Consider the following 26,900-nt stretch of genomic DNA (forward strand, 5'->3'; position numbering starts at 1 on the left):
GGAGCGATATAATTCGGGCCCTGGAGCATTCATTCATGTACCTCAATACCTTCTCAGAATAGTAGACGCATACCTGAGGAACCGCGGTCTCATCTACGAGACCGCAGCAGGCTGGCGTAGGACTACGATCACGTCAGAGGCGTCGCAGGGGTCGATTCTCGGCCCCGACCTTTGGAACGCCGTCTACAATGGTTTGCTGAGGCTGGAGATGCCTGCAGAATCTGCCTTGGTTGGGTACGCTGACGACGTTGCGCTACTTGTCGCAGACCGCGACGTGGAGCGCGCCCAACTGAGGCTCAGTCGAGCCATACACAGAGTCGGTGCCTGGCTGGACGATCATGGATTTTCTCTAGCCCTCAGCAAAACGGAGATCGTAGTTCTCACGATCTTTTTCTCCCTGCGTGTCGGGGTAGAGGTTGTCGAGGCCAAGCCGGCCGCAAAGTACCTCGGTATGATGATTGACCGGAAACTCAGCTTTGCTGAGCAGCTTCGTACAGACGCCGACAAAGCTGCGAGAGTCGTAACTGTTCTCAGCCGGCTTATGGCGAATGTCGAGGCTCGCGCAGGTGCAACGCAGCGCAGCCTTGCGAGTCGCTTCCGCGTATCGGACGGTCTCCGAGCCTGCAGTACTGGTGGTCGCCGACGTCATACCCATTGCTACTTTAGCAAGGGAGCGCTAGGTGATCTACAGGAGGCGACGGGCAGGCGAAGACCGGGTGACCATTGCCAACGAGGAACGCACTCGCATGGCAAGAGACCTGGGACCACGAGACCAGAGGACGATAGACCGCAAGGCTTATCCCTCTGGTCAGACCGTGGACGGAGCGACGGCATGGTGAAGTGGAGTACTACATGACCCAATTTTTAACGGGTCACGGGTACTTCCGCGCTTACCTCCATGTTATAGGGAAAGCGCCGTCCCCCGACTGCCTGTATTGCCCCGGTGTACGGGACGACGCTGAGCACACCTTTTTCAAATATGCTTGGTGGGCGGCAGATCGAGGGACACTAGAGGCGGATCTCGGAGCACTGAGTCCCCACAACGTGGTTGCGAAGAAGCTCCGTGACCTGAGCAGCTGGGAAAGTGTAGCCCGATTCGTCGGCAACATTCTCAGGGCCAAAAAGGTTGACCTGGATAGTCCTGAAAATTAGGTAGCACCTAATCAGTCTAGTATAGGAGGACTCGACCGAGAATGGATAAATGCCATTGTAATTACTAGCAACAGTCACCATTGCATTATTTGAGTACTAGATCCTGGATACTGGTATTCTTTGGTGGTTTGGTTTCAATTAACCACACATCTCAGGAATAGTCAAACTGAGACTGTACAAGACTACACTTCATTTACACTCATACATATCATCCTCATTCATCCTGTGAAGTATTATCTGAAAGGTAATTATCGGAGGCTAAACAGGAAAAAGAAAGAAAGCTGCATCATCAAGAAATCAACTCATTTCCTCTAGTCACCATTGAATTATCATTCCATCTAGCAACAACAAAATTGTTCTCTCATCAAATTCAAAATCAGATATGCAGAAAAATTCATTTTTTGCAATTCTTTAGAACTGTTTAATGGGCAATTTTTGACTGGCACTGATAGTGCCAGTCACAAAACATTCTTTATCATTTAATGAATTAAACAGATCATATGAAGAAAAGAAATTCTACGTTCATTAGGAATGGGTATAACATTTAATAAATCTAGTTCTACTTCTGTCCCAAGACCATATCAGATTTTTTTTTTGCACTAGTTAAGTACATATTTGTATGATAAATAATTTTTATAGAATTGATGAATAAAAGAAATATTTAAATAAGTGATTATTATAAAAATATTTTTAACAAGCATATGATTTATACTGATGGGGTAACATTAACTCATAAAATACAGTAAGTTGATATGCAAATAAACTCCCAATTAAAATTGTATTATCATTTTTTTTTTTATTACAACACCTAGGAAAATTGTCCAAAGTGTGAAAAGTTTTACAGAAATTCAAAGAAAATCTTTATACAAAGGTTCATTTGCACACCTTTGGCTACCTTTCTGAAAAGTAAATTAATAATATATATTTAAATAAATAAGAGTGTTAATGTTGCCAAGCAACCATCTATATTAAAATTTTCTGTTTTACAGGAAAAATTAAAGGAAATTACGTATTTAAAATTCAACATTAAATTTTTGGTCTCCAAACAAAATCAGATAATTATGTCTGCGGTTATCATAACCTTAGGAATTTTAACAACACTTTATTTATTTTACTTAGGTAAATATGTTATCTCATTATATATAATAAATTAGATTATTTCCAAGAGTACATAAATTGTACTCATATTATTTCCAAGAGTACGTACATTGTACTTATATTATTTCCAAGGGTAAACATTGTATTTCATTGTATTTCTTTAAACATTGTACTCATGTTTAAAGAGTTCATTAGCTAAGCATATATTTATATAACAAATAATTTTTATAAATTGACGAATAAAAAAATAAGTGATTAAAGTAGAAATATTATTAACAAGCATATCGCGGTCATTATATACTTTGTACTGGGTGGGGTAACACAAACTCATAAAATACAAGAGAATAAAGGCCAAGTTGTACAAAGTGTGAAAAATCTTGTAAAAATTAAAAAAAAAACCATAAAGGTTTGATCATGTCCTTTAGCTATGTTTTTGAAAAGTAAATTAAATTAATAATAATATTAAAATAAATAAACAAAAGTCTTAATGTTGCCAAGTAACCATGTTTATTAAAATTTTGTTTTACAGGAAAAATTGTAAAATGTCTAATTGCTACATGTCTACATATAAATTTGTACTGTGCAGTTATTATAGCCTATGTAGGTAAGTAAAAATTTGTTACACCCTTTTATCCTTAATTTTTTTTTTTAAATATTTTTATTGATGATAATAATAATTGCTTCACTCTTTATCAGCTTTAATGATTGTAGAATTATTTTGTAATTTACAATTAATATTTCTATTTACTCTTCTATTAATCGTATCATGATTATGATGATCTTCTATCCTTACAGTTTTATTCTTACAGTCTACATCAATGACACTTATTTCATTACACATCAATTCTTACTTTTACTTATCTTTAATCTGCAATAAACCAGCTTCCAATTAAATTATTAATTTTTCTTTCTTTTATAAAAATATCTTCTTTACAAGATTTGACATTATTTTTCAGCAATCCCCCTCTAACTAACTTTTAAATTGATCAAATTTATTAATCTGTCATGAAACTTTATTATTGTTTTTTTTTTTAATCTCTCAAATTTGTGTTTGCTTGTGTAGAAAATTATATTATATCATTTTTTAAATTAATATAAATGTATTTTTTAAACTACTTTTGTTACAAGTGTGTTACTCTACAAAGTGTATCTCGAAATTCTTCCAGGACTTTCACAACCTATTCCACTCATGATAATAATGGAAAAAGTTCATATAAACATGTCCTAAAATAATTTTTTTGAGTTACAGCTAGTGAAATATTTTGCTTGGATTTCAGCTACCCTGGTGAAATGAGGTAACAATGAAATTTTTAGGACATTAATCATTAATTAATTAGCAGAATTAGTGATTTCTTAGGATTATTGACTTGAAAAATCAAATAAAATATGTCCCAGTATGGTATCTGCAGTAGTTTTTGAAAAATCTTGGGTGAAAACCAATAAATTGGAGTAAAAAGCACTGTTTTATATAAACAACTTTGTTAAATGGCCAATAAACACATAAAACTTATAAAACAAAACTTGTAGAGAATTTATTTTGGACAAAATGGTATAAGATAAAGCTTTTCTTTGAATAAATCAAAGAAAAGCTAGAATTTTCTAAAGAAAATTTGAATTTTTTTTAGAAACAGTAAACTACTACATTTGTCAGAAGTACTTATTCAATGTAAAAATTAAAAAAATGTTAAAATTTTTTTAACACAAAATTTACTGTTATAAATTGCTGTTAACATTTTTTTTAAAACTGGAAATTACACAACAATTGTAAAAAAAATTATTTTGTTAATGACAGAAATACAATAAATTATTATTACAAAGTTGGTAATAAAATAACAGCAGCTGATCAACAGTGCCCACTGTATTCATGTTTAAATCATACTGTAAGATACATTAAGTATTTCAGGCACTGTGAACTGTGCTATCATCATCGATGGGTTTTCTGTGAATTTTAGTTTAAATGAGAAATTGTTTGCCATTGAAGTAATGCCGTTCTTATTAACAACACAGGAATATGCTGATGTGGTAGTTATTTTGAGTATGTGTAATGGTAATGCTACAGCTCCTGTAGTAGAATATATTTTTTGAATTGCAGGATTCTAGATCCTAAAAGAATTAGTGCAACTTTTCGCAATCTTCGGGAAACAGGTACACTACCTTGTATTCCTACCAGCTATGAATGATCTGTCCAACAGGATACTGTTATTGATGAGATTATTACCGATGCAGTTCAGCATAGTCCAGCCATCAGTACATGACATTTTTCTAAGAGGAGATTCCCATTCAGTGGTTTGGAGGACAAACAAGTTTTATCCTTATTGTAAAGAGCCAGTAACACACCCAGGAGAGGTCTGCTTTGGCTGGAGTTCTGCATCTGGTGGAATAGAAATCAACAACTGTACAAGTATATTTTGTTTACCGACAAGACAAAGTTCACTCAAAATTGCTTCAATAACTTATGCAGTGAGCATACATGGACAGAAGTAAATCCTCATGAAACTATGGAAAACAATTTCTGATTTAGCATCAAAGTATGGTGAGTACTTCACAATCAGCAGTTTAGACCATTCATATTACCTGGCCGCTTAAATGCTGAGGTCTACTTGCACTTTCTTCAAGAATTACCGCAGCTGCTTGAAGATCTTCTAATAGTGCTGAGACGCAAAGTATATTTTCATCACAATGGCGTATCTCTTCACTTCTCTTGTGCAGATTCCACTCGCTTAAATCATTTTCCTGAGAAATGGATTGTTACATTAATCCATAAATTCCACATATCTTTATGATTATACTATATAAATATAAATGATTATAAAAACTCTGTGAAGCACTTTATTTCATCACTGCTTTTATTTATTTATATTTATTTTTTTTTATTTTTAATACAAATTAGGTAAATAACTGTATTCTATGAAAACTGTTGTTCAACTGATTATATTAATAATTTCAACATATTGTTTGTGTGTTTTATCAGTCTGTTGATATTATTCTTAAAGATATATAAATCTTCAAATAATGTTAATTTTTTTCCTTTATTTATTTGCGTAGTCTGTCTTATATTATTATGTTCTGGAAATGTACTCGTATGTTTATTTTTTAAACCATGAACTGCCATATTTGATTGTTAAATTTCACATTTTTTGTATACATTACTATGATTTTTTTACACCTTTCAAAAATCTTTTCACCCTTTCAAAAATCTTTTCACTTGTCTGATATAGACTTTATTCCAAGATAGCACATTTTATTCTGTAAACTCCTTTTATCAATGTTTATAATTGAGATGTTTATTTTTACTTTGATATGCAATGCTTAAATCGTTCTTATATGAAATAACTTTGTTATTTTGCTAATGCTAAAATAATTTGTATAATGAAAGGTGATAAAATTGGTAAATTTTTTATTTTGGTAGTCTTATTCTTTCTGTTCATATTAATATATTTATAATCACATCCATTTTTTGTGATTGGTTTTATGATGGCTATTTCCCTATTATTCCACTTGTTAAGGATGTTTATATTTTAATCTATTATGTAAATATGTGAATGTAGTGTTTTTATGTAATATGTGACCAGTAATTGAATAAAAAACAAATTGGACAGTTAAACAACAGTTTTCACAGAATACAATTATTTAACCTAATTTGTATTAAAATAAATAAATAAAAATAGTGACTGCTTGAGGTGCTTTAAAAAACAACAATAATAAGTTATAGTTATATATGATGAGTCTGATTTTAATGCTGCATATCAATTTTGAAATATATTTGGAACTTATGGATTTATTTAATACCTGACTATGGGCTAAGTTTGTATAAAAAAATCACTACTACATTAATAATAAAAAATTTCATCATATTAATTTGTGTAATATTATGATATGAAGTCATTATTTTAATTTTTTTTTTTTGTATGTTTGTTTCAATTAATAATTTATCTTTTACTATTTTTTCTAGTCAAAAAGACCTGCTGTGAAAATGGAGATGAAAGATCTCAATCTTCTGTAAGTTTATTTTTATTTTTGTTTAATTCTGGAAAGAAGTAGTGTTTTCCAATTTCAACTTCACAAGAGCTTTAAAAGCATTATCGTGTTGTAGAATTGTTTAGGAATGTTATTAATAAAGGAATGATAACTAATATCATTATTCTAGTTGGAGTTACATCTATCTACAACAGCCCCTGCCACTTTGTGCAACATTTTGTTCTCATGTTATTTTGTTCTCATTATGTTTCAGCTATCTCTTATAAACTTGGAAACTCTAGTTTCAGTTCTCATTTAGAAATTTAAATTGAATATTCTTTTAATTTCATAGTTTTTTATTGTTAATTAGTAATAAAAATTCATGTATATTCAATATTTTTGCTTCAGCAGTAGATGCTATGATATTCACCCGTATTTAAAAAAATAATAATTTAAATGGTAGGGTCCAATGAATTTGATAAATTAAAAATATCTTTTAACAAACACAACTGATGAGAGCTGACCAAAACTGTGAGGTTCATTTAAATCTGTAGATCTGTATTTTTAATTTATGGTTTGTATGTATTTCTTCTGATGGGATCAATTTGTTATATTTTATTAAATGGATGATGTTTTTAAAAACGATTGCCAAGCAGCTCTTTTATGTATGGAGAAAAAGCAAGTAATTTGTAAAATATATTTAAAAAAATCTAGAAAAGTTATTCGTGTTCCAATCTGGGTAAAAATGCTACCATCTCCTGTGGGATGAGTACCTGCTTTGCATTATTTTTTATCAGTTTTTTTCCACTTGAGGTAAATCTTGATGTTAGAACTTGTAGAGCTAATTAATACTTGAAGTGTTTTGGCATGTGGACCGGTGTTAGGACTTTTTACGTCTTATTTATGTATGTAATAATAGTAAACCTCTGGCTAAAGCGCTTTGCAGGTTAAGCTTTCCTTCACAGTCCCTTCTAACATACAGCAATGTTGATTTAGTAGCATTTTGTTGTGAAATATATGATTGTTATGTACATAATAGTAAACCTCTGGCTTAAGTGCTTTTTAGGTTAAAAAACTTTCATAGTCTCTTCCGACATATAACAATATTAATTTATTAATATTTTGTTATCAGATATAATATTCACATCTTTTTTATTTTGTGAAGAACAAAATAAATTACATTAATTTTAAAAATATAAAATTAGGTTAAATATATTTTTAGTATTATTACTGTGTTAACAATGTATCCTGAAAAATTAACATACCTTTCTCAAAAAAATAACAAACATTTTCTGATGGTTTTACTTCCCACTTCTTGTAATAAACCTATCAAAAAATCTCATTATAAATGAGAGGCGTTATTACTCTGTAATGATGAGAATTATATCTGAGAACATCATATCTTTCAGACTTAGTGATTCTGAATGAGCCCTCTTATACTTGATGCTTAAATGTCACAGTCCAATGATGAATATGTTGGAATCTTTAATGAATTATGTAAGGAATAAACTCATGGTTGTTTATGTTTGTTGATCTGAAAAATTGAATAAAACTGGTCTCAAAGTTTTTGTGATTTCCAATGTAAAAGGAAAAATTTGGTGACAAATAGGTTTGAAGTACATACTTATTTTGTTAAATGACAAATAGCTGGGTAAATTTTATACACCATTTCTTCAGTTTTAGTAAGAGGTAGTAATTTTTGGGAGCCAAATACAGAGTGTGGTGAGAGAAATACACTCTTGGGCTAGAGAAGCGATTGGGTGATTAGCCTTTCTATGGACTTTATTCATATTCAGAAATGACAACATTATTTTTTAATAATTGTAAAATAAAAATTACTTAATAATTTTTTCATTTGTAAGGTTCATTAAGTATTTCAGGTTTTGTGAACTGTGCTATTGTCAGTGAAGGGTTTTTTGTGAATTTTAGTTTAAAAGTGATCAGTTTGCCATTGACGTAATGTCTTACACAGGAATACGCTGATGTGGTATTCATTTTGAGTGTGTAATAGTAACGCTACAAATGCTGCATTATAATAAGATATACATAGGATTCTAGATCCCAAAACAATTAGCACAACTTTTTGCAATCTTAAGGAAACAGGTTCAGTACCTTGTATTCAAACGAACGATCAGTCCAACACAATGATATTATTGATGAAATTATTATTGCTGCAGTTCAATGCAGTTCAGGCATCAGTATACGTCTTTCTAAGTAGATTGGAATTTTGCAATCGATGGTTTGGAGGACACTTAATAAAACAAGTTTTATCCTTATCATAAACAGCCAGCTCAACATCTGCACCCAGGAGACGGTCCATTTCACTTGGAGTTCCAAAACTGGTGGAATACAAATCTACAACTCTCTATGTATTTTTTTGTTTACAGACAAGGCAAATTTCACTGATGGGCCAACAACTTAAGCAGTGAGCATAAATGTACAGAAGTAAATCCTCATGAAATGGCAAAAGGCAATTTTCAACATCAATGTATGGTGCGGCCTTTTTCAGAATCAGTAGTTTGGGCTGTTCATATTACCTAGCCACTTAAATGCTGAGGTCTACTCGCACTTTCTTCAAGAAGAATTGCCGCAGCTGCTTAAAGATGTTCACTGTTATTTAGCTGATTATATTAATAATTGCAGCATACTTTATGTGGGTCATTGCCTGTGCTGTTTGTTTCTGTTTATATAGCAGTCTGTTGCTGATAATATTCATAAAGATTTATAAATCCTCAAAATAATGTTAATTTCCTTCCTTTATTTACTTGCTTAATCAGTCTTACATTATTATGTTCCAGAAATGTACATTCCTATATTGTTTATACATTTTAAAAATAGATTTTTTTCATTTGCCTAATCTAGAATTTATTGCAAGATTGCATATTTATTGGCAAATTTTATTTCATAAACACCATTTCCATATAAATTGTTTTTATTAATGTTTATATGTAAGACTGTTTTATTTCTACTTTGATGTGCGATGTCTGTATCATTCTTATAGAAGATTGTTAATGCTAAAATAATTTGGCCAAGGAAGGGTGATAAAATTGGTAAATTCTATGTTTTGGTTTGCCTTATCATTATATATTAAAGATTTATATTTTGATGGCTAGTTTTCCCTATTTTTCACTTCTTGTTAAATATATTTGTTACACAAATGTCTGAATGTATGTGTAACTGCAGTGATTTTATGTAATATGTGACTAATAAATGAACAAACAAATTGGACAGGCAGTGAAACAGTATCTAAGACGCATAAATAAAAATAGTATTTATGTGAAGTGCTTCACAAAATTTTTATAGATTTTATTTAGAGTTAAATATGGAGTCTGATTTTAATGTTGTATATCAATTTTGAAAGATAAAATGTAGAATTTATGAATTAGTGTAATATACATGATGGGCTGAGCCTGAAACTGGTTGTACAAAAAATAACACCTACTACATATAATTAACAATAAAAAATTTAATCATATTAATTAATATATTTTATTATGCTATGAAGTCATGTTATTTTAATAAATCTATTTATATTATTTTTTTTTTTTTGTTTGTTTCAATTTTTGTAGTCGAAAAACCTGCTGTGAAAATGGCGATGCAGGATCCAAACCTGCTATGAAAATGGACAATGCAGGATCTCAATCCTTGGTAAGTTTATTTTTATTCTTGTCTAATTCCAAAGAGAATTGTTTGCTAATTTCAACTTCTCAGCAGTTGTATGCACTGTGTGTTGCTGAGCATTGTCACTTGTACAACTTTTTGTTCTCTTGTTACTTTCCAGTGCCCATTACATTTCAGCTATTCCTTATAAATTTAAGCAAATTAGCTTCTGTTTTTATTTAGAAATTTAAATTGAATATTCTTTTAATTTTTTTTACTGTTAATTTAATAATAAAAATTCACATTATTGATATTTTTAGTTTAGTAGTAGACACTATGAAATCATATTCTGACAAGATAATATAAAATTACAGCATTATTAGGTAAATTTAAAAATGTCTCAATCAATTGCGCCCGTATTTTTTTTTAATAATTTAAATGGTATGGTCCATTAACTAATATATAGTAACTGATCAACTATGAGGTGCCTTTAAATCTGTAGATCATCTTTATTTTTAATTTTATAGTTTACATATATTGTTATCCTCTGATGGGATCAATTTGTTTTATTTTATTAGATGGGTGATATTATTAAAAAACTGTAGCCAAGCGGCTCTTTAATTATGGAGAAGAAGCAAGTAATTTGTAAAATATATTTAAAAAAACTAGAAAAATTATTTTTGTCTTCCCATCTGGGTAAAAATGCTCCAATCTCTCGTGGGCTGAGTACCTGATTTGCATTATTTTTTATCTTTTTCGTGTTGAGGTAAATCTTGATGCTAGAACTTATAAAGCAGTTAAACACTTGGAATGGTCTGCATGTAGACTAATGTGAGGACTCATTAGTTATTTGTTATATACATAATTTTAACCTCTGGGCTTAAATGGTTTTCAGGTTAAGCATTCTTTCATAGTCCTTTCTAACATACAATTATATTAATATACTAGTAATAGTTGCTTTGAAATATACAGGTATGATCATGATTTGATGATAAACAATTTTATTTTGTGAAGATAAAAATAACAAACATTTTCTGATGGTTTTTTCTTATAAACCTACAAAAAAAATGTTCCAACTACTCTGTTGATGAGAGCTACTGTGTGTTCCAAATACTCTCTAATGATGAGAGTTAGTGTGTTTCAAAATGAGTATCAGAGTTTTAAAGTTATGTAATATTTCTCAAGTTTCACATATGAGAAGTTATCTCTAAAGTAAAGACAGTTTCATTGTAAAAAATTTATTCTCAAAACTTTATAAATATTTTTTTATTTCTCTTAAACTTCATACCTTGCACAACTTTTCTATATAATCATCACCACATGAAAAACATTTATCGTAGTGATACACCAGCTTCAATATACCCTCGTTGTATTCTTCTGCCACCAGTTCATTTAGCCACTGATTAACAGCATTTTTATGTTTGTCACCCGCAAATAGCTTACCACTCAAAAATTCTTTAAATTTCCCAAACAAATGGTAATAAGAGGGAACTAAGTTAAGTCCAGACTATATGGTAGGTGATCATAGATTTCCCATCCAAATGTTCTCAGTAAATCATGTACTGTAATGCACCCACAACATGTGGATGTGCATTATTGTGCGGCAGGACAACGATTTTGAATGGCGTACTGAAACTTACATAGAGATTCGCAGTAGGCTTATGCATTTATAGTCATACCAAGAGGCATGAAATCAATCAGCAGTATGCAACCTGATCCCAAAAGACTGTGGAGATCCGTTTGCGTCCAAATGGCTGTGGCTTGATCTTTGTTGGTCTGGTTGGTGATTGAGGATGATGCCATTCACTTGACTGCTGTTTTCTCTGTGGTGTGTGATACAAAATCCATGTTTCATCGCCGGTAACAATTGAATTAAGGAACTCATCACGTTTTTCTGTGAAGCACATAAAAAATTCCAAAGAAAACTCATTTGAATTTTTTGTGACATTCTGTTAGGACATTCGGCACCCATTGTGCACAAACCTTTATGAAGCCTAAATGGTCGTCAACAATGCGACCGATAACAGCTCTTGAAACATCAGGAAAAAAGAGCCAGGTCGGAAATCATTCAGCGGCGTTCTTTTCTGATTTGATCATTGACGCGTTCCTCGTGATTACGCGAGGGCCTCCCTGAACGTTGATCATGCACATTAATTCTGTTATTTCTAAACCTTTCACACCATTTTTGCGTATTTCTTTCATTCATTACATTATCACCATACACAGCAACCAGTCCCTATGAATTTCAGGCGGCTTAACATTTTGATGTTTTAAAAAATGTATTTCACAGTCAGCGGTAATGTCGATTTTCTTGCTCAGTTTATAACATAACTCACACGTAATCAAAGATACTACAACGCGACAAATTTCACACAAAAATGCAGTATGTACATTACTTGTGTGACCATGAACGACACAGGTTTGCGAACTTTAAGTAGAGAAATTTCCCACCGGTCTGTACTTCAGATATATCCCTCGTACATTGATTAATAAAATTATACATGAAATGAAAGAGCAAATCAAACAGTTTTAGCTTGTGCAAGCTCATAAACTGTTTCCTATATCTTCTGCTTGAAAGCACTAGTAGCAACCCCCCCCAATCAAAGCGGTTCTGTGTTTTGCAGTGTGAATTTGTAATTACTGTTCAACGATTGTTCTGTTATTGTCCCCTGAGTAACAATAACATTCGTAGATGGTAAAAACAATTTTAAAACACTGGCTGTATTTGTAAAGGGAAGAGTACAGTCTGAGTGTGTATGGATTGAGTGTCTGAAGATAATGTTGAACATTTAAGAGAATCTTTTGTGAGTAGTCCTAGGAAATCTATTAAGAAGGCTAGCCGCACATTATCAATTCCAGTGACATCTCCATAGAGTGTTTTAAGGAAACAGTTACAACTGTGTACATATCTTTTACAGCTGTTAGCATATGGAGACTATTAAAAATTGATTGAGTGTGAATGAGACTCCCCAAAATTGAATGTATTTTTTGTGTTATCCCAAGGAAAGTTTATGAGGAGAGCAGATGACAGGGCTTGTTTCTTGTGGCCTACATATTTGCCCAATCTGACGTTGTGTGATTTTTTTCTTTGGGGGTTTATAAAGTATCAAGTGTTGTGCCACCGTTACCACCTGGCCTACCCAACTTGAGACACAGGATTAAAGTATGTCGCATCAATTACTCTAAACTTACCGATTAAAGTATGGGATGAGCTCGATGTGTGCCATGTCATGAATGATGCTCACATTGAATACTTGTCAGAAAAACTGTGAGTTACTTATATATAATTTATCAATAATCAAATGAGGTTGTACTGAAAGTAAGGGGCAGAATTAGTGATTTCTAATGGTTATCGACAAAAAAATCTAAAAAAATAGGTCCCAGACAGTTTCTGCAGTAGTTTTTGAGAAATCTGGTGTGAAAAGCAATAAATTAGGGTAAAAAACTGCAATTTAAAATATATTGAATGTTATTTAGAAACAGTATACTACATTTGTTAGAAAAGTACTTATTTAATGTAAACAAAACCAGATTCTTTGTTGGTGTTAAAAAATTGTGAAAAAAAATTAAAAAGTTGGCAATAAAATAACCATTGAGCAACAATTGCACAGAACTATATTAGAGTTTAAATCATTCTGTATATTGGAACATTATAGAGGAATTCATATTCACATTCATATATTATATATATTTATATAGAGGAACATTAAGTATATTGGGTATGGTAAAGTGTGTTGTCAATAGCGAAAGTGTTTGGTGAATTTTAGTTAGAATGTGATCAATTTACCATTGCAATAATGCTGTCCAACATACACTATTATTGATGAAATTATTATCAATGCAGTTCAGCACAGTCCAAGAGTCAGTACACAATGTTTTTCTAAACGGTTTGGAGTTTCACATTCGATGGTTTGGAAACACTTAACTAAAACAAGTTTTATCCTTATTGCATCTACACCAAGGAGAAGGTCCGCTTCGGTTGGAGTTCCAGAAATCGACAACTGTACAAATATATTTTGTTTACCAAAAAGACAAATTTCAGTCGAAATTGCTTTACCAACTTATGCAATGAGCATACATGGGCAAAAGTAAATCCTCATGAAATGGTGGAAGACAGTTTCCGATTTAGTATCAATGTATGCTGGGTACTTCACATTCAGCTGTTTAGACCTTGCACTTTCTTCAAGAAGAATTATTGCAACTACTTGAAGATGTTCCTCTAATGCTGAGACACAAAGTATACACTTTCAGTACGATGGTGCGTTTCCCCCACTTCTCTTTTGTCGTTTCCTCTCAGTTAAATCATCATTTTCCTGAGTAATAGATCAGTCATGGAGGTACACATTTTTGGCCACCAGGATCACCTGATCTAGAAACTTTAGATTTTTGCGTTTGAGAATGGTTGAAAAATGTTGTGTTCAAAACAAAAATAGATTCTCGTGAGGAATTAACGGATCTGGCTGAGCAACTTTAAATGGCGAGCTAACTTTTTAACTTTTCTTGGTTTTATTCAACTTATTTTACACCATTTTGTTCACATCAAAGAAAAAGACAGGGCTTTTTACCACAATTTATTACTTTTCACCCCAGATTTTTCAAAAACTACTTCTAATACAGTTATTTTACAATTTTTCAGGTCAAAAATAAATCATTAATTCTGTCCTTTAATTAACGTCCTAAAAATTTCAGTATGACCTCACCGGAGTAGTTGAAATTTGAGCGAAATCTTTCACTACCTATTACTCGAAACAAATCATTTTAGGACTTATGTTTATAATTACTTTTTCCATTATTTTCACTAGGAAAGGTTATGAAAGTATCAGGAGAACTTTGTTATATACAATTATTTACAGAATGTTTCAAAAAATGTATACATTTTTAACGGTCATGGAAAATTTATTTTCCTACCTACAAGGTTAAATTTCTGGAAAAAGTAAGGTTGCAGGCCAGAGAAATATGTGTACTTCTGGTCAGATTGAATGTCCCAAATGGTGGTTAAAGTAATGTTCAAAATGGTGGCCTTCACATGTCAATGAAATGAATTCGAGGTCCGTGGAACAGTGTGTGATGTCCTGAAAGGCCAATCGGGACGACCTTGCATAGCTACAAGTGATGAATCTTCAAGTAGAGTGGTGGAACTGTTTCAACATTCACCACAAAAATCTGCAAGGCAAGGGTCACATAAGAGTGGTGTAAGTGCTAGTACTGTAGTTTGCGACACATTGTGAAGAAAGCAAGTTGTGTGTGTACATTCCAAGGCTGGTGCAACAGCTAAGTGATGACGACCCAGACCACAGGGTACAATTTTGTGAATGGATTCACGGTTACATGTCAACTTTGATTTATGGGTAGCATTGTCTGGTTGGTTGAAGCACAATTCATATTTAATGCAACTGTCAATAGGCATAATTTTATGTACTGAGCTGAAGATAATCCCCACATCTGTTAAAAGGCTGTGAGTTTTCTTGGTGTGAATGGGTGGTGCAGTTTGTCTCCTAGGGAACTCATTGGACCTTTGTTTTGAAGGTAATACAACTGCAGAACAACCTAACAACCTTGTTAACCTAACAATGCTTGTTAAATTCATCTTCCCTTACATTTTTGCATGGTAATGACAGGTGTTACTACCAACAAAATTTTATGGGACCCAGTAAAAGATGAAGTGTACTGTCATAAACCATGTAACCTGGAGACACTTTGGGATGAGATTCAATTGGTATGCACAGAAATCTCATTGGACACTTCGGTACAAGCTATGGAATAAGTCGTGACTACCCAAGAATGTATCGATGCTGAAGGCCACTATTTTGAACATTTACACTTTAACTAACATTTGGAACATTCAGTTTCACCAAAAAGTTTACTTATTTTTCAACTGTAGACTTACTTTTTCCGGAAATCCGGAAATTAAACCTTTAGGAAAATAAATCACTCTTGTATATATATATATTTTTTTAATTCTTTATTTTAAATTTTTTCAGCAGCAGCAGAACAATGAGATAAAAGTAAAAGTAATAAAATTAAGGATATAAGAACATACATTTTCAATAGACAAAGAAATAAATGAACAGAACAATAAATTTAAATAACAATATACTTTAAGTAAGTTTGGCTCAAATTAATTCAAAATTATTTTGTTGAAAAATTATTTTTAACATGAAAGTTTCTTCAGCAAATTATAACTTTATTTTTCTAATACTTTTTTTTAGGATCTTTTTGTTAAATTTTTGTTATTTTTTTATATAATGTGATTTTTATGTCTTATTTCTTATACTAAGTAAAAAATTAATTTTCACATGTAATAAATGTGAAATTATTAAAATAATTTAATAAAATAAAATATTAAGATTATTAAAATAGTAACATTTATTAATAAAATAGTAAGATTAATATGTACAAGTATTACTTAATAATAATATATTGTAACAAGACCAGTATAAAGGACCTGGATAAAGGATTCTTTCCAATTAAAAACTAAGTGTAAGAAATAATAATAATAAGACAAGATACAAGATAATAAGAAATTAATAATTTGTATTTGTTTTGTATGCCATATATAAAATAAACAAAATATTTATTAATAAAATAGTAAGATTAATATGTACAAGTATTACTTAATAATAATATATTGTAACAAGACCAGTATAATAATTTGTATTTGTATGCCATATATAAAATAAACAAAATGCATATCTATAATTGGAGAATATATATTTTCGTTTAAAATGCATTATTATTTTACATATTATTTAAAGACAGTAATATTCTCTTATGAGAATATTACAGTCTCGATCAAAGTAATATTACCGTCTCGATCCTTAGATCGTTCCTATCAAAGTAAACACCATACACGTTGTCCATGTTGTTTTCTATGTCCCTGATAGCGTCGACCGTGGACTCTTACACCAACCTTTCCCAAAGACTAACAGTCATACTTCCTCTCAACTTTCCTTCAGGCGTATTTAGTAGTTGGTTCAGACTCGAAAAATGCTACATCAGTATTCAGATGCTGGACCTAAAAATTAAAATATATTCTTATTGGTTGATAGATTTAATTATAATTGAATAGTAATTGCCTCTGAATAAACTCTATTGATGGTAATTTCCATCGTAACATGTGTTGGTTTAAATTGTTCCCTGCGATGATGCTGAAAGTTCGCTGTAATCTACAATATACCATATACTATATAGTATATACGCAAGGAAACATTGATATTAAAAATATCATTTAGAGGTGAAACATATTTGTTAGCATTTTTTTATATTCCACTGTCCTCAAATATCAATCTTTTTATTCAAAACCTGGAAGATGACTTGCTATGGAATTCATAAGAGAGTAAAAACTTTTACTAATGATTGGTGATAAGGTTTTTTATTGAAATAAAGTTTAAGGTTATGATAATTACTTAAATGTTCTTAATGGGCCAATGGTCTGGTGGAGACAATAAAAGACCCAACAAGCCAAGAAATATATAGTAATAATGTAGTTTGTCCCTGCTTGGACCACATTAATATAAGACTGCTCACAGATAATTATGTTTCATTTGTCATGGAATTATTCTTAATGGTAGGAGTAATACAAAAAACAAGTAACTGAATTTATTAGTACAAAAAGTTAAGATATTCAAGCTGAAAAGTGGCCTATTTTCTTGATATTATTAATCCAGAACACATATGACAAAATATGAAATAAATCCCTGGAATAATGATGACATATACAAACTAATTAACGAAAAACATTAACGAAATAGACACCTATCCTAAATATTGAGTTTTCTTATAAAATTTTAATAAAATAAAATGCAATTAGAACTACAAGGTCATAAATTTGACTTGTCAGGAGATTTCCAAACAGAAAGAATTAACCCAGATAAATATGTATTTATTTTTTTATAAATTGAGTGAAAAATCATTGTTAAGACTGGTAAATTTAATATTATTTCATCTGTTGAATATGATAGGATCAGAGCTTTATTTTTCATATCTAGCTAATCCTGATACATTTAATAAATAGAATTATAGAAGTAGGAGTAGGTATTTCTAAAGCTTTGAAAATAACACATTTTAGGCCTTTTTATGTTTTTATGTACATAAAGTATACAACATATGTTTTTAGCTGATTACAAATATTCTGCTCAAGTTCAATTTAATAAATAAAGAACAATATTGTTTTATGTCAGGTAAAAGCACAATAGATTTGGTTAAAATCTGATAGATTTGACCAAATCTGATAGATTTGACCAAATCTATATATTAATCAGGCTTTCAAATCTGTATACAGAGCTTTGAATAACAATAAATTTGTGGTAGGAATCACCTTAGATTTAAGTAAAGCATTTGATCTTATAAAATATGTTATAATGAGTAAATTAAGCATGGGAGTTCAAGATAAACTACTGAATTTATTGGTTGACTATCAACCAATAAATGATTATGTGTAGGGGAACTTTATAGTGAACTTGATTCAGCATATAAAATTTTTTAAAAAGTTTGATGAAATGTATTTGAAAGAAACTACAGCATTATAATTAAATATGTAGAAATAATCTTGAAAGAATCAAACTGAAACATTTTTCATTAGTGACAAAAGAAATTTTAGAAATCATTCATATTGACTTATGGCAATTATGGTTAAAAGATATGTTATCATTCATTCATATATTCACAGTAAACCAGTAAAATTTTATTAAATCTAAATTTGAAGTAGAAAGTTTGACTGTTAAAAAGGTATAAAATCTAATATACAATGATGGTAAAGAATATATAAATAGTAGTACTAAATTTGTTTAATGTATCCAATCCTGAGCATAAATTTTTTTGACAATTTCTTTTCCTCATATGAACTGTTTAATTTACTAAACAAAAAAGGTTGTTTTGCGACTGGTACTGTCACACACTGAGAAAACAGGCTTCCTAATTGCCCATTAAAGAGCTCTTCATTTGATTTTGTGTTTTATGAAAAAACAAAATTCTCAGCCATTAATGAATAGCAGAATATTTTTAAAATTATTATTCCCATGACAATGGTATTTGAAATAACAGAATTTAAGTGCATGGAAAAGTGATGGTGGCATTGTTATCAAATTTGTAGATTCTTTTATAGTAAATTAATGTAAAATATACCGACTTGCAAATAGTAAAATCAGTCAACTTGATTTTAGGTCTTCTATTTTATTTCTTCACTCTTTATCGATAATAAAGCATTGCTGATAGTGATGAAAAAAGTGAAGATAATTTTCCTTCACCACTAATAGCAATCAAGCTTATTATCAAAAATAGTTTGCCAAGATAAAAAGTAAAACACATTATTTCAGGACATGTGTTTAAGCTATGTCCATATAATTTTTTTTTCCATATAAAATGTAAAGTACACCTGAATTCAAAACGTTTTCAAGGATTTCTATCACAGCAAGAAAAATAATCCTCTTTAAATTAGTTTAAGGTATATAAATGAATCATTTTATTCCTGAGACATAATTGACTTGTTCATATGAAAATATTTGTAATTTTATGTACTTTTACTGGATAAAATAAAGGGTTTATTTTTAAAAAATTTGTACCTGTATCCGGCATTTATTAAACATTTTTTCATTTTACAGTAAATTATCTCAACACTTCGATTAAAAAAAATAAAAAAAATTTAACTTAAATGAAGCAGAAGGACTTTCTTTATATAAAAAAAACTTGTCAAAATTTCATAAAAGATGACTTGATAATCCAATGTCTTTCAGATAGTTCTCTCATAACTTAAAGAGGAGGTGGTGGCAGTGGTTCAAAAACTGGGCAGCTTACACTTATACCAGAAGAGACCTTAATCTTGATGTCACTACCTAGTTTACCAATTTTTAAATTTGTATAAACAGTTTTTTATCTTAATATTTACTTGTCAAACAATTTGATAATTATGACAGAATTTCTATCTCAGAGAATTAAATTTATTCACAAAAAAAATCACTTTTTTATATTATTAATTCACCATGTAAGCTTCAAAACTTGTGCATGGAATATGAAATGGAAATTTTGTAGTGTAAGAAAAATGCCATGCCTGACCAGGATTTGAATCTGGTACCTTCAGATGAAAGGCTGAGTCATTACCAATCTGCCACAGAGATCTCATGTAGTATAAAAACTAAATGGTTATTTAAATTTGAAAAAATGCAGCCGAGGAATAACAATCATTGTTAACCAGCAGCAAAGAATAGAAAAAGGAAATTCATTGTTGAAACATTAAACTGTTTAGAACATAATTTTACTGGATGATAATTTAAATAATTAATTGATAAGGTTATAAAACATATTTAATTAAATTAGATCTTACTTTGTTTTCTATTATTAATTGTAAAAATTTTTCGTGTAGCTTCAGTATTTAAACTTCCTTTTTGGGTTATCTCCATAAAAGCTAGTCTGTTGTACCTGGCTGGTGATGGCAAGTTGTGGTCAGTAATAAATACTCAGCAGTTATGTTTATCAGATTCAACTGTTTTACAGATTGTTCCTCCTTCAATAGTAAAACAACAACTCCCATCTTTTTTTTTTACACAACTGCCCTAAAAGGAGTTGTAATGTATTTATGGTGTATGTATGTATGTACTCGTACGTTTGTTCCACCGTAGCAGCTGAACCGATTTAGATGTATGACCCCACGTTAGAATCCTTACATTATCTGGAATGTCTATGACACTCCAGATATATATATATATATATATATATATACTAGAATTTTTCATAATTTTTGTCACCTTTTCTTTTTTTAATTTTCTATGTTCTTCAAATACTGGGTCCAAATGATTTAAATTCTCTTACCTGGACAAATGTTTTTTATATAAAGAACAAGCAACATTAGATAAAATGTCTGCGGTCAAGGTGTAAAGAATTGGCTAGCTAGTTCCTTTCTCCTTCAGAAGCATAGAAAAAGATTTTAATTTTTACAATGATTTAAAAAATGATTCTTACACAGATGAACTACATAGAACTTAAAACATTGTAATCAATGTATGTTTATCTGTTTTTTCATTCTGTAGAGCCTGAATATATGTTATTGCAAAGGAATCGAAGAAACTTAATTTAATAAATTAATGCAAATAATTTTTAGAATTTATCATAACAGTCTACTTCCAAAAGTAATTTTCTGTGTTTTTATCAATACTTAGATTCAATAAAGCATAAAAATTCCATACTATGAATAGGTAGGCCCCCCTCGCCATCCCTACCTCACACAAACCCGCTCCATCGCAGACGGAATTTTTAAACAGAATATATGTTTCTAAGATACTGCATTAACAATATAAGATTTATGAATTTATTTATTTTTTATGAAATTTCACTAGGCATTTATTAACAATTAAAACATTTTACAGTAAATTAATATTTTAAAAAATCAAGTATTTCTTCTGAAGATACTAAATTTTTAAAATTTTAGGACTTATGACTACTGATAATCGCATCATAAAAATCGTTTGTCTTTTAAGAATGGATTTTTTATAAAAAAGTTTTACAATGATTCAACATAATTCCTATCTTAAAAGGAAAAGTTTTAGAACTCTATCTAAAATCTTTCTCAGTTATGCCAAGAAACATGTATAAAAATTTGGTTGCAATTGATCGAGTAGTTTTTTAGTTTACCGCTAACAAACAGAAACCCTGTTCGCTATTAATTTTATTATATTTGTAATATTATTCATTCGATTGATTCGAATCATTCAGTTCAAACCTAGCTCACAGTGATACTCACAGTCATTAAAGTTCAATTTATTACAGTCTGTGCTTCAACCGGAAAATCTCCACTAGTACACTTTTTGAGATTTTTCGAGATGAAATATATTTAAAAATCTTTTAAGTTATGCTGAGAAACACGGGTAAAAATTCGGTTGTAATTGATCAAGTAGGTTTTTTGTTTATCCCAACAAACAAAAACCCTCTTTATATATTAGTATAGATATATTTAATAGTGGAGATTTTCCGGTTGAAGTACAAACTTTAATGAATTGAATTAATGAACTGTGAGCCTCTATGACTGTGTTAGTTGAGTTTGAACTGAATGATTCAAGTCAATCGAATGAATAATATTACAAAAATAATAGAAATAAATTTACATTAAACAAAACAAAATAATATAATTAAATTTAAAAAAATTTCTGTTAATAATAATGGGCTTCCCGTGAGGACTGCGTGTGAAGCTAAAGGGGTGAGGTGATGCAAGCACCTCGTGCCAGCTAGACTGATCATAGTTGATACCGGTGTTCTTTGGTGGTTGGGTTTCAATTAACCACACATCTCAGGAATGGTCGAACTGAGAATGTACAAGACTACACTTCATTTACACTCATACATATCATCCTCATTCATCCTCTGAAGAATTATCTAAACGGTAGTTACCGGAGGCTAAACAGGAAAAAGAAGACTGATCATCGTCATCATCATCAGCTAGTAACAAACGGGATGTCCCTGGGATGATGTTTTGGAAGGTCCAGTGGGTTACTCTTACAATATATATGAAAACAATCGTCCGATTTTCAAAATTCAAACAGGGAGTTTGTTAGTAGATTGAAGGCTAACGTTTGCATGCATAAGATGCACTCTTGACCTAACAGATCGTGATTATTTGGAAATTTGGTTATATCTTCGCAACCAATCTCAACAGCAAGTAAAATCTGCGGCAAAACAAAGGTTTACAACACCACAGAATAGTGTTTTAGTCATACATAAAACAAATAGTAGTTGAGCCGAAACCCACGCTGAAAAAAATAATTCGTTTGCTGAATCTTTCAGAAGTTCTTCAATTTTTCCTTCTGAACTGATTGCCGTTGAAATGAAGATATGTTAAAATATTTACAACTTCCTTTTAATGTCATTTATTAGTTCATTCACTATAAAGTATATTATAAGAAAAAAAATATCGATCCTAAAAAACGTTCAAAAAGCTACATAATAAAGGGAAGTGTACTGTAAAAATTGCTCAGGACAGTTGCAGAACTAATAACCCTTATTTTTAATCTATTATTGCAGAAGTTCTTTGCACGATACTTTAATCGATTAACGTATGCTCCCTCGAAGAATTAATCAGGTAATCCGTTATCCCTGCCGCTTTTAAGTCAATCCTCCGTATCCTTTTCACCAAATATACACGTAGCACAGGGCAATTATAATCCCTTTCAGCTTTCCTCGAAATTTCAACCGAACGAGTCAACTAAAGGACCCAACAATTTTTGAATTTCCGAGCTTCTCATGAATTGTTTTCGGGTGGTAAAAACGTAGTAAGATGTGACACAATATCGAGAAAATTAAGATAAAATCGCCCACAAGATAATTTATCCATTGTGCGGTCTTGTATAATGGAAAATATTTTCTACCTGTATAAATAAAAATAAATTTATATCTAAAAATCTTCAACAGTTTTTAACTGCAAAAGATTTAAAATAAAAATACAAGAAAATCCTTCTGTACAAAATAAAAAAAGGAAAAGTTAATGAATAAGAGATTTAAGTATGTTTGAACGTTCACAAACAGAGATGTATTACATACGTCATGTCATATGGATCTTATTTTTCGTATGTGAAAAAGTAAATTCATAAGGGCAATTACCTTGAAAAGTGTCTCACCATCCATTATTTAATTAAAAAATGATCATATTCTTTAAAATTTTTATATGAACATTTTTATTTTGAGAAAAGTTGATAAGCAAATGATAAAAATATGAACAGGAGTCAAATAAATCAATAAGAAAGCGAGTAATATATGCAACATGATTTAATAAGTAGTGCAAATTAAGAATGCTTGAGATACAAACACAGTGGTAAAAATTTTATTTAAATATCAAAATAAAATATTTAGCAATAAAACAAATATTTAATTATAAATTATTAATTATTTTTCCACATATCGACGTTTTACGATTATCATGTTATGTGAATTAATTACGAGAGGCGAGTTCTCGTGTGCTCATAATTACATCCAAGTGATACATGATCCGTCGATCCAAAAAAATAATTCATGAACCGAAATCGTTCACTACAAGTACTATGCGTGAGATAATTTTCCAACTAAAGTAATTGGACGACACAACATAACGGTAAACGACATGAAACCTTTACAAATCGTTCGAACAAGTTATCTACAGCCCGAAATTAACTTGTAGTGAATTTCTCATTCATACGAAATTTGGTGAATGACGAAGTTATAAGGAAGGCATGCGTATGGCTTACTTACATCAACTTTTTTAAATAGATAGGCAAAAATCGAGAATTCAAACGGGGATTTTGAATATAATTAAGTGTATCAAAAAGTTGCTAAATATTTTAATAAATTAAATAAATATTATAATAAGCATTTTCTTTCTCTTATAATAAATATTTTTATAGATTAAATAAAAAAATATATTATTAAAAATGTTATTTGTTTTTTTGTTACTCTTGTAAACAAGTAATACTTTCCGAATCAAATAATATACCACCGAATACTGAAAGATTATTTTTGTGTACCACTCACTCCTAGTGTAGGAACTGATCTCAATTTAATGTACGGAGCAAATTGAGGTAAGAATAAGATATCTTTAATACCTATAAACAAAAAAAAATTAATATCAGACATTTTTTATCGTACACAATTACAACTGCAAACAATTTAACGTTAATTCAGTAGAAAGAAAGTAAGAGGTTGCTCAAAAAATAAATACATGAAGTAATAATCTTGATTGAACAGCGCATTTCCAATATTAAACATTCATAACAAGAAATTATAAAGTATGCATTTTGTTAAACATAAATATTTTTGAGAAGAGACTTTTATCTCTTGTTGATTAATTGTTGTCACATAGAGTGATTATGGAGTACGGCCTTATTTCAGGCAATATCCATCTATAGTAGTCTCTTTGTGGTCCCTTCGCAGAAAAAAAATACTGTTCTACTCACTCCTCCACCAATGTGTACATCTTAAAATAAGATAATTACATGAATATAATTCTAATCATCACATCTGTTTATTAGGAAATGGAAAAATGTATCTTAATTATTATTATGTATATTATAAAACAGTTTTATGTAAGTAAAAAAAGTCGAAACAGAATTTTTATTTTTAGTGGATAAATTGTTTTAAAAATATAAAATCTTGTATTGCGTGACACATACAAGACAACATCATATGACGTTAAGACTTCCTGTCCCATTTTGTGCAGACATGGCTGCACAACATTTTTTTCTTTCAAGTATGCGTGTAATTTAGTTTACTTACAGCCAAAAATATAATATTAGAACCCGATACAGGCTTAACTCACATCGATAGGAAAAATATAATGTTACACAATTATAAATTTAAACATAATATTATAGATTTTACTGAGGGAGTATGCATATTTCTGTATGGATTCTATCGCATGTTGGCGTCAGTAACAAGAAATGACGTCAGCTTTATAAATTTACTTTGATTTGTCTGTACTCCCACGTAATGTTCGGTTCTTCTTTGTTTTTCCTGTTTAGCCTCCGGGAATTACCTTACAGATAATACTTCACAGGATGATATGTATGAATGTAAATGAAATGTAGTCCTGTACATTCTCAGTTCGACCATTTCTGAAATGTGTGGTTAATTGAAACCCAACACCATAGAACACCGGTATCCACCATATAGTATTCAAATCCGTGTAAAAATAACTCAATTAGGACTTGAACGCTGGAACTCTCGAGTTCCAAATCAGCTGATTTGGGAAGACCGTTCACCACTAGACCAACCTAGTGGGTACTTAATGTTTGGTTACACCATATTTAACTTTCCTTCCGTAGACATATCCTTTCACTGTCCTTCGCTGCAACTCGATGTAAACGCATGTTTATTAGGGTAATGTTGCCAAAAAACTTTCTCATAAGAAATTCCTCGGGTGATAAACGGTAGAAAACAAGAAGAATAACTTTTGATGTGAGCGGATTTAAATTTCTGAAAGAATCTTTGATTGATCTTAGAATAAATTGAAGATCGATCGTATCTACATCATTATTTTTTACAAAATTATATATGTAAAGCGAATGAGATGAAAACTTACGCGCCTTTACTTACATTGATGAAGTTATTTAAATTAATAACGTATAATCCAAAAGGTTTTATTTGAAACGGTGCCTTCGATCTTATCATCATTATAAGTAACATCTTTTTAAACCACTGAGGTTTATCTACCCAGGAGCATTCACCCAAACACCTTCGTAGTTCATCGTACTGAAAAAAAAAAACGTTTAAAAACATGAAATTTAATTCTAAGAAATCTTGAACATTTTTATAATTTAGTATGCATTTCCATAACCTCGTTTATACGATTCGAAAAGTTTTACTAAATCTTCTAATAATTAAGTTTTATAAATGCCTATATTTTTCCTTCGACTGATAGATGTATCTAATACCAGATTTTTATCTTTAAATTTAGCGTGAAAAATATTACTTTTTTATGGTAAAGTAGGCAACTCATTTGTAATGTAACGTTAGGGATGAACATTAAATTACAAATTGTAATCGTACTTTGCGAATACTGATTTTAAATGTTTTTGTTCTAAAATTGCTCCTCTTTCTTTGGTAAGGTCAGTGTTAGCGAACCTAAAATTACGAGTTGTTAATTCATTACAATAGATTAAACAACTACGCTAAAAAAAAGAAGAAACCCCCGGTGTTGGCAGAAAAAATTTAAGAATAAAATAAATATTAATGGTGGACCGGGAAAATAAATATTTAAAAAAAACAAGAATTAATGGAGCTCGAAAATTGAATTAGTGCTCAAAACCTTGGTTCGCGTGTCTTTCACTGATTTTGAATATCTTCTGAATTTATTAGCACTAAAAATAAAAAAAGGAGACAGTAATCTCAGATAGCTACGTCGGTGACCAAAATATTGGCTGTTACGCTAAGTTTTTTCACTTTCAACTACTTTTTCATCAACTTAAAATTACTTTTTAAAGTATCAAGACAGAAAATAATTTTTATTGATGAGGAATTCAATGAAATTGTGATGGCTGAATTATTAAGTAACATGTTAACACAATAATCCACAAAAACATTGTGCTAAACAAAAACTTCATTAATAATAATAATAATATCCTGAGGTAGATAATCCCTACGTC

General features: G+C 30.6%; 1 protein-coding gene and 1 long non-coding RNA gene across 2 annotated transcripts in view; one reads left to right on the forward strand and one right to left on the reverse strand.

The window, feature by feature from the left end:
• Positions 1-6,217: 6,217 nt before the first annotated feature.
• On the forward strand, positions 6,218-15,920 carry LOC142328249 (uncharacterized). Its single transcript, XR_012757243.1, has 3 exons — positions 6,218-6,249; positions 9,777-9,855; positions 15,789-15,920. It is a non-coding gene; the product is annotated as an uncharacterized LOC142328249 (long non-coding RNA).
• Positions 15,921-16,539: 619 nt separating this feature from the next.
• The window catches only part of LOC142328364 (uncharacterized), a 48,548-nt gene continuing 38,187 nt past the window's right edge, over positions 16,540-26,900 (reverse strand). The window contains exons 5-6 of the mRNA XM_075372070.1: positions 25,852-26,007; positions 16,540-16,822 (exon numbers count right to left, since the gene is read on the reverse strand). Of these exons, the coding sequence (XP_075228185.1) occupies positions 16,760-16,822; positions 25,852-26,007 (219 nt within the window). The 3' untranslated portion in view covers positions 16,540-16,759. The remainder of the gene's footprint in view (positions 16,823-25,851; positions 26,008-26,900) is intronic.

Source organism: Lycorma delicatula, chromosome 7 (genome assembly GCF_047948215.1).
Source record: "Lycorma delicatula isolate Av1 chromosome 7, ASM4794821v1, whole genome shotgun sequence".
Classification (NCBI taxonomy): domain Eukaryota; kingdom Metazoa; phylum Arthropoda; class Insecta; order Hemiptera; family Fulgoridae; genus Lycorma; species Lycorma delicatula.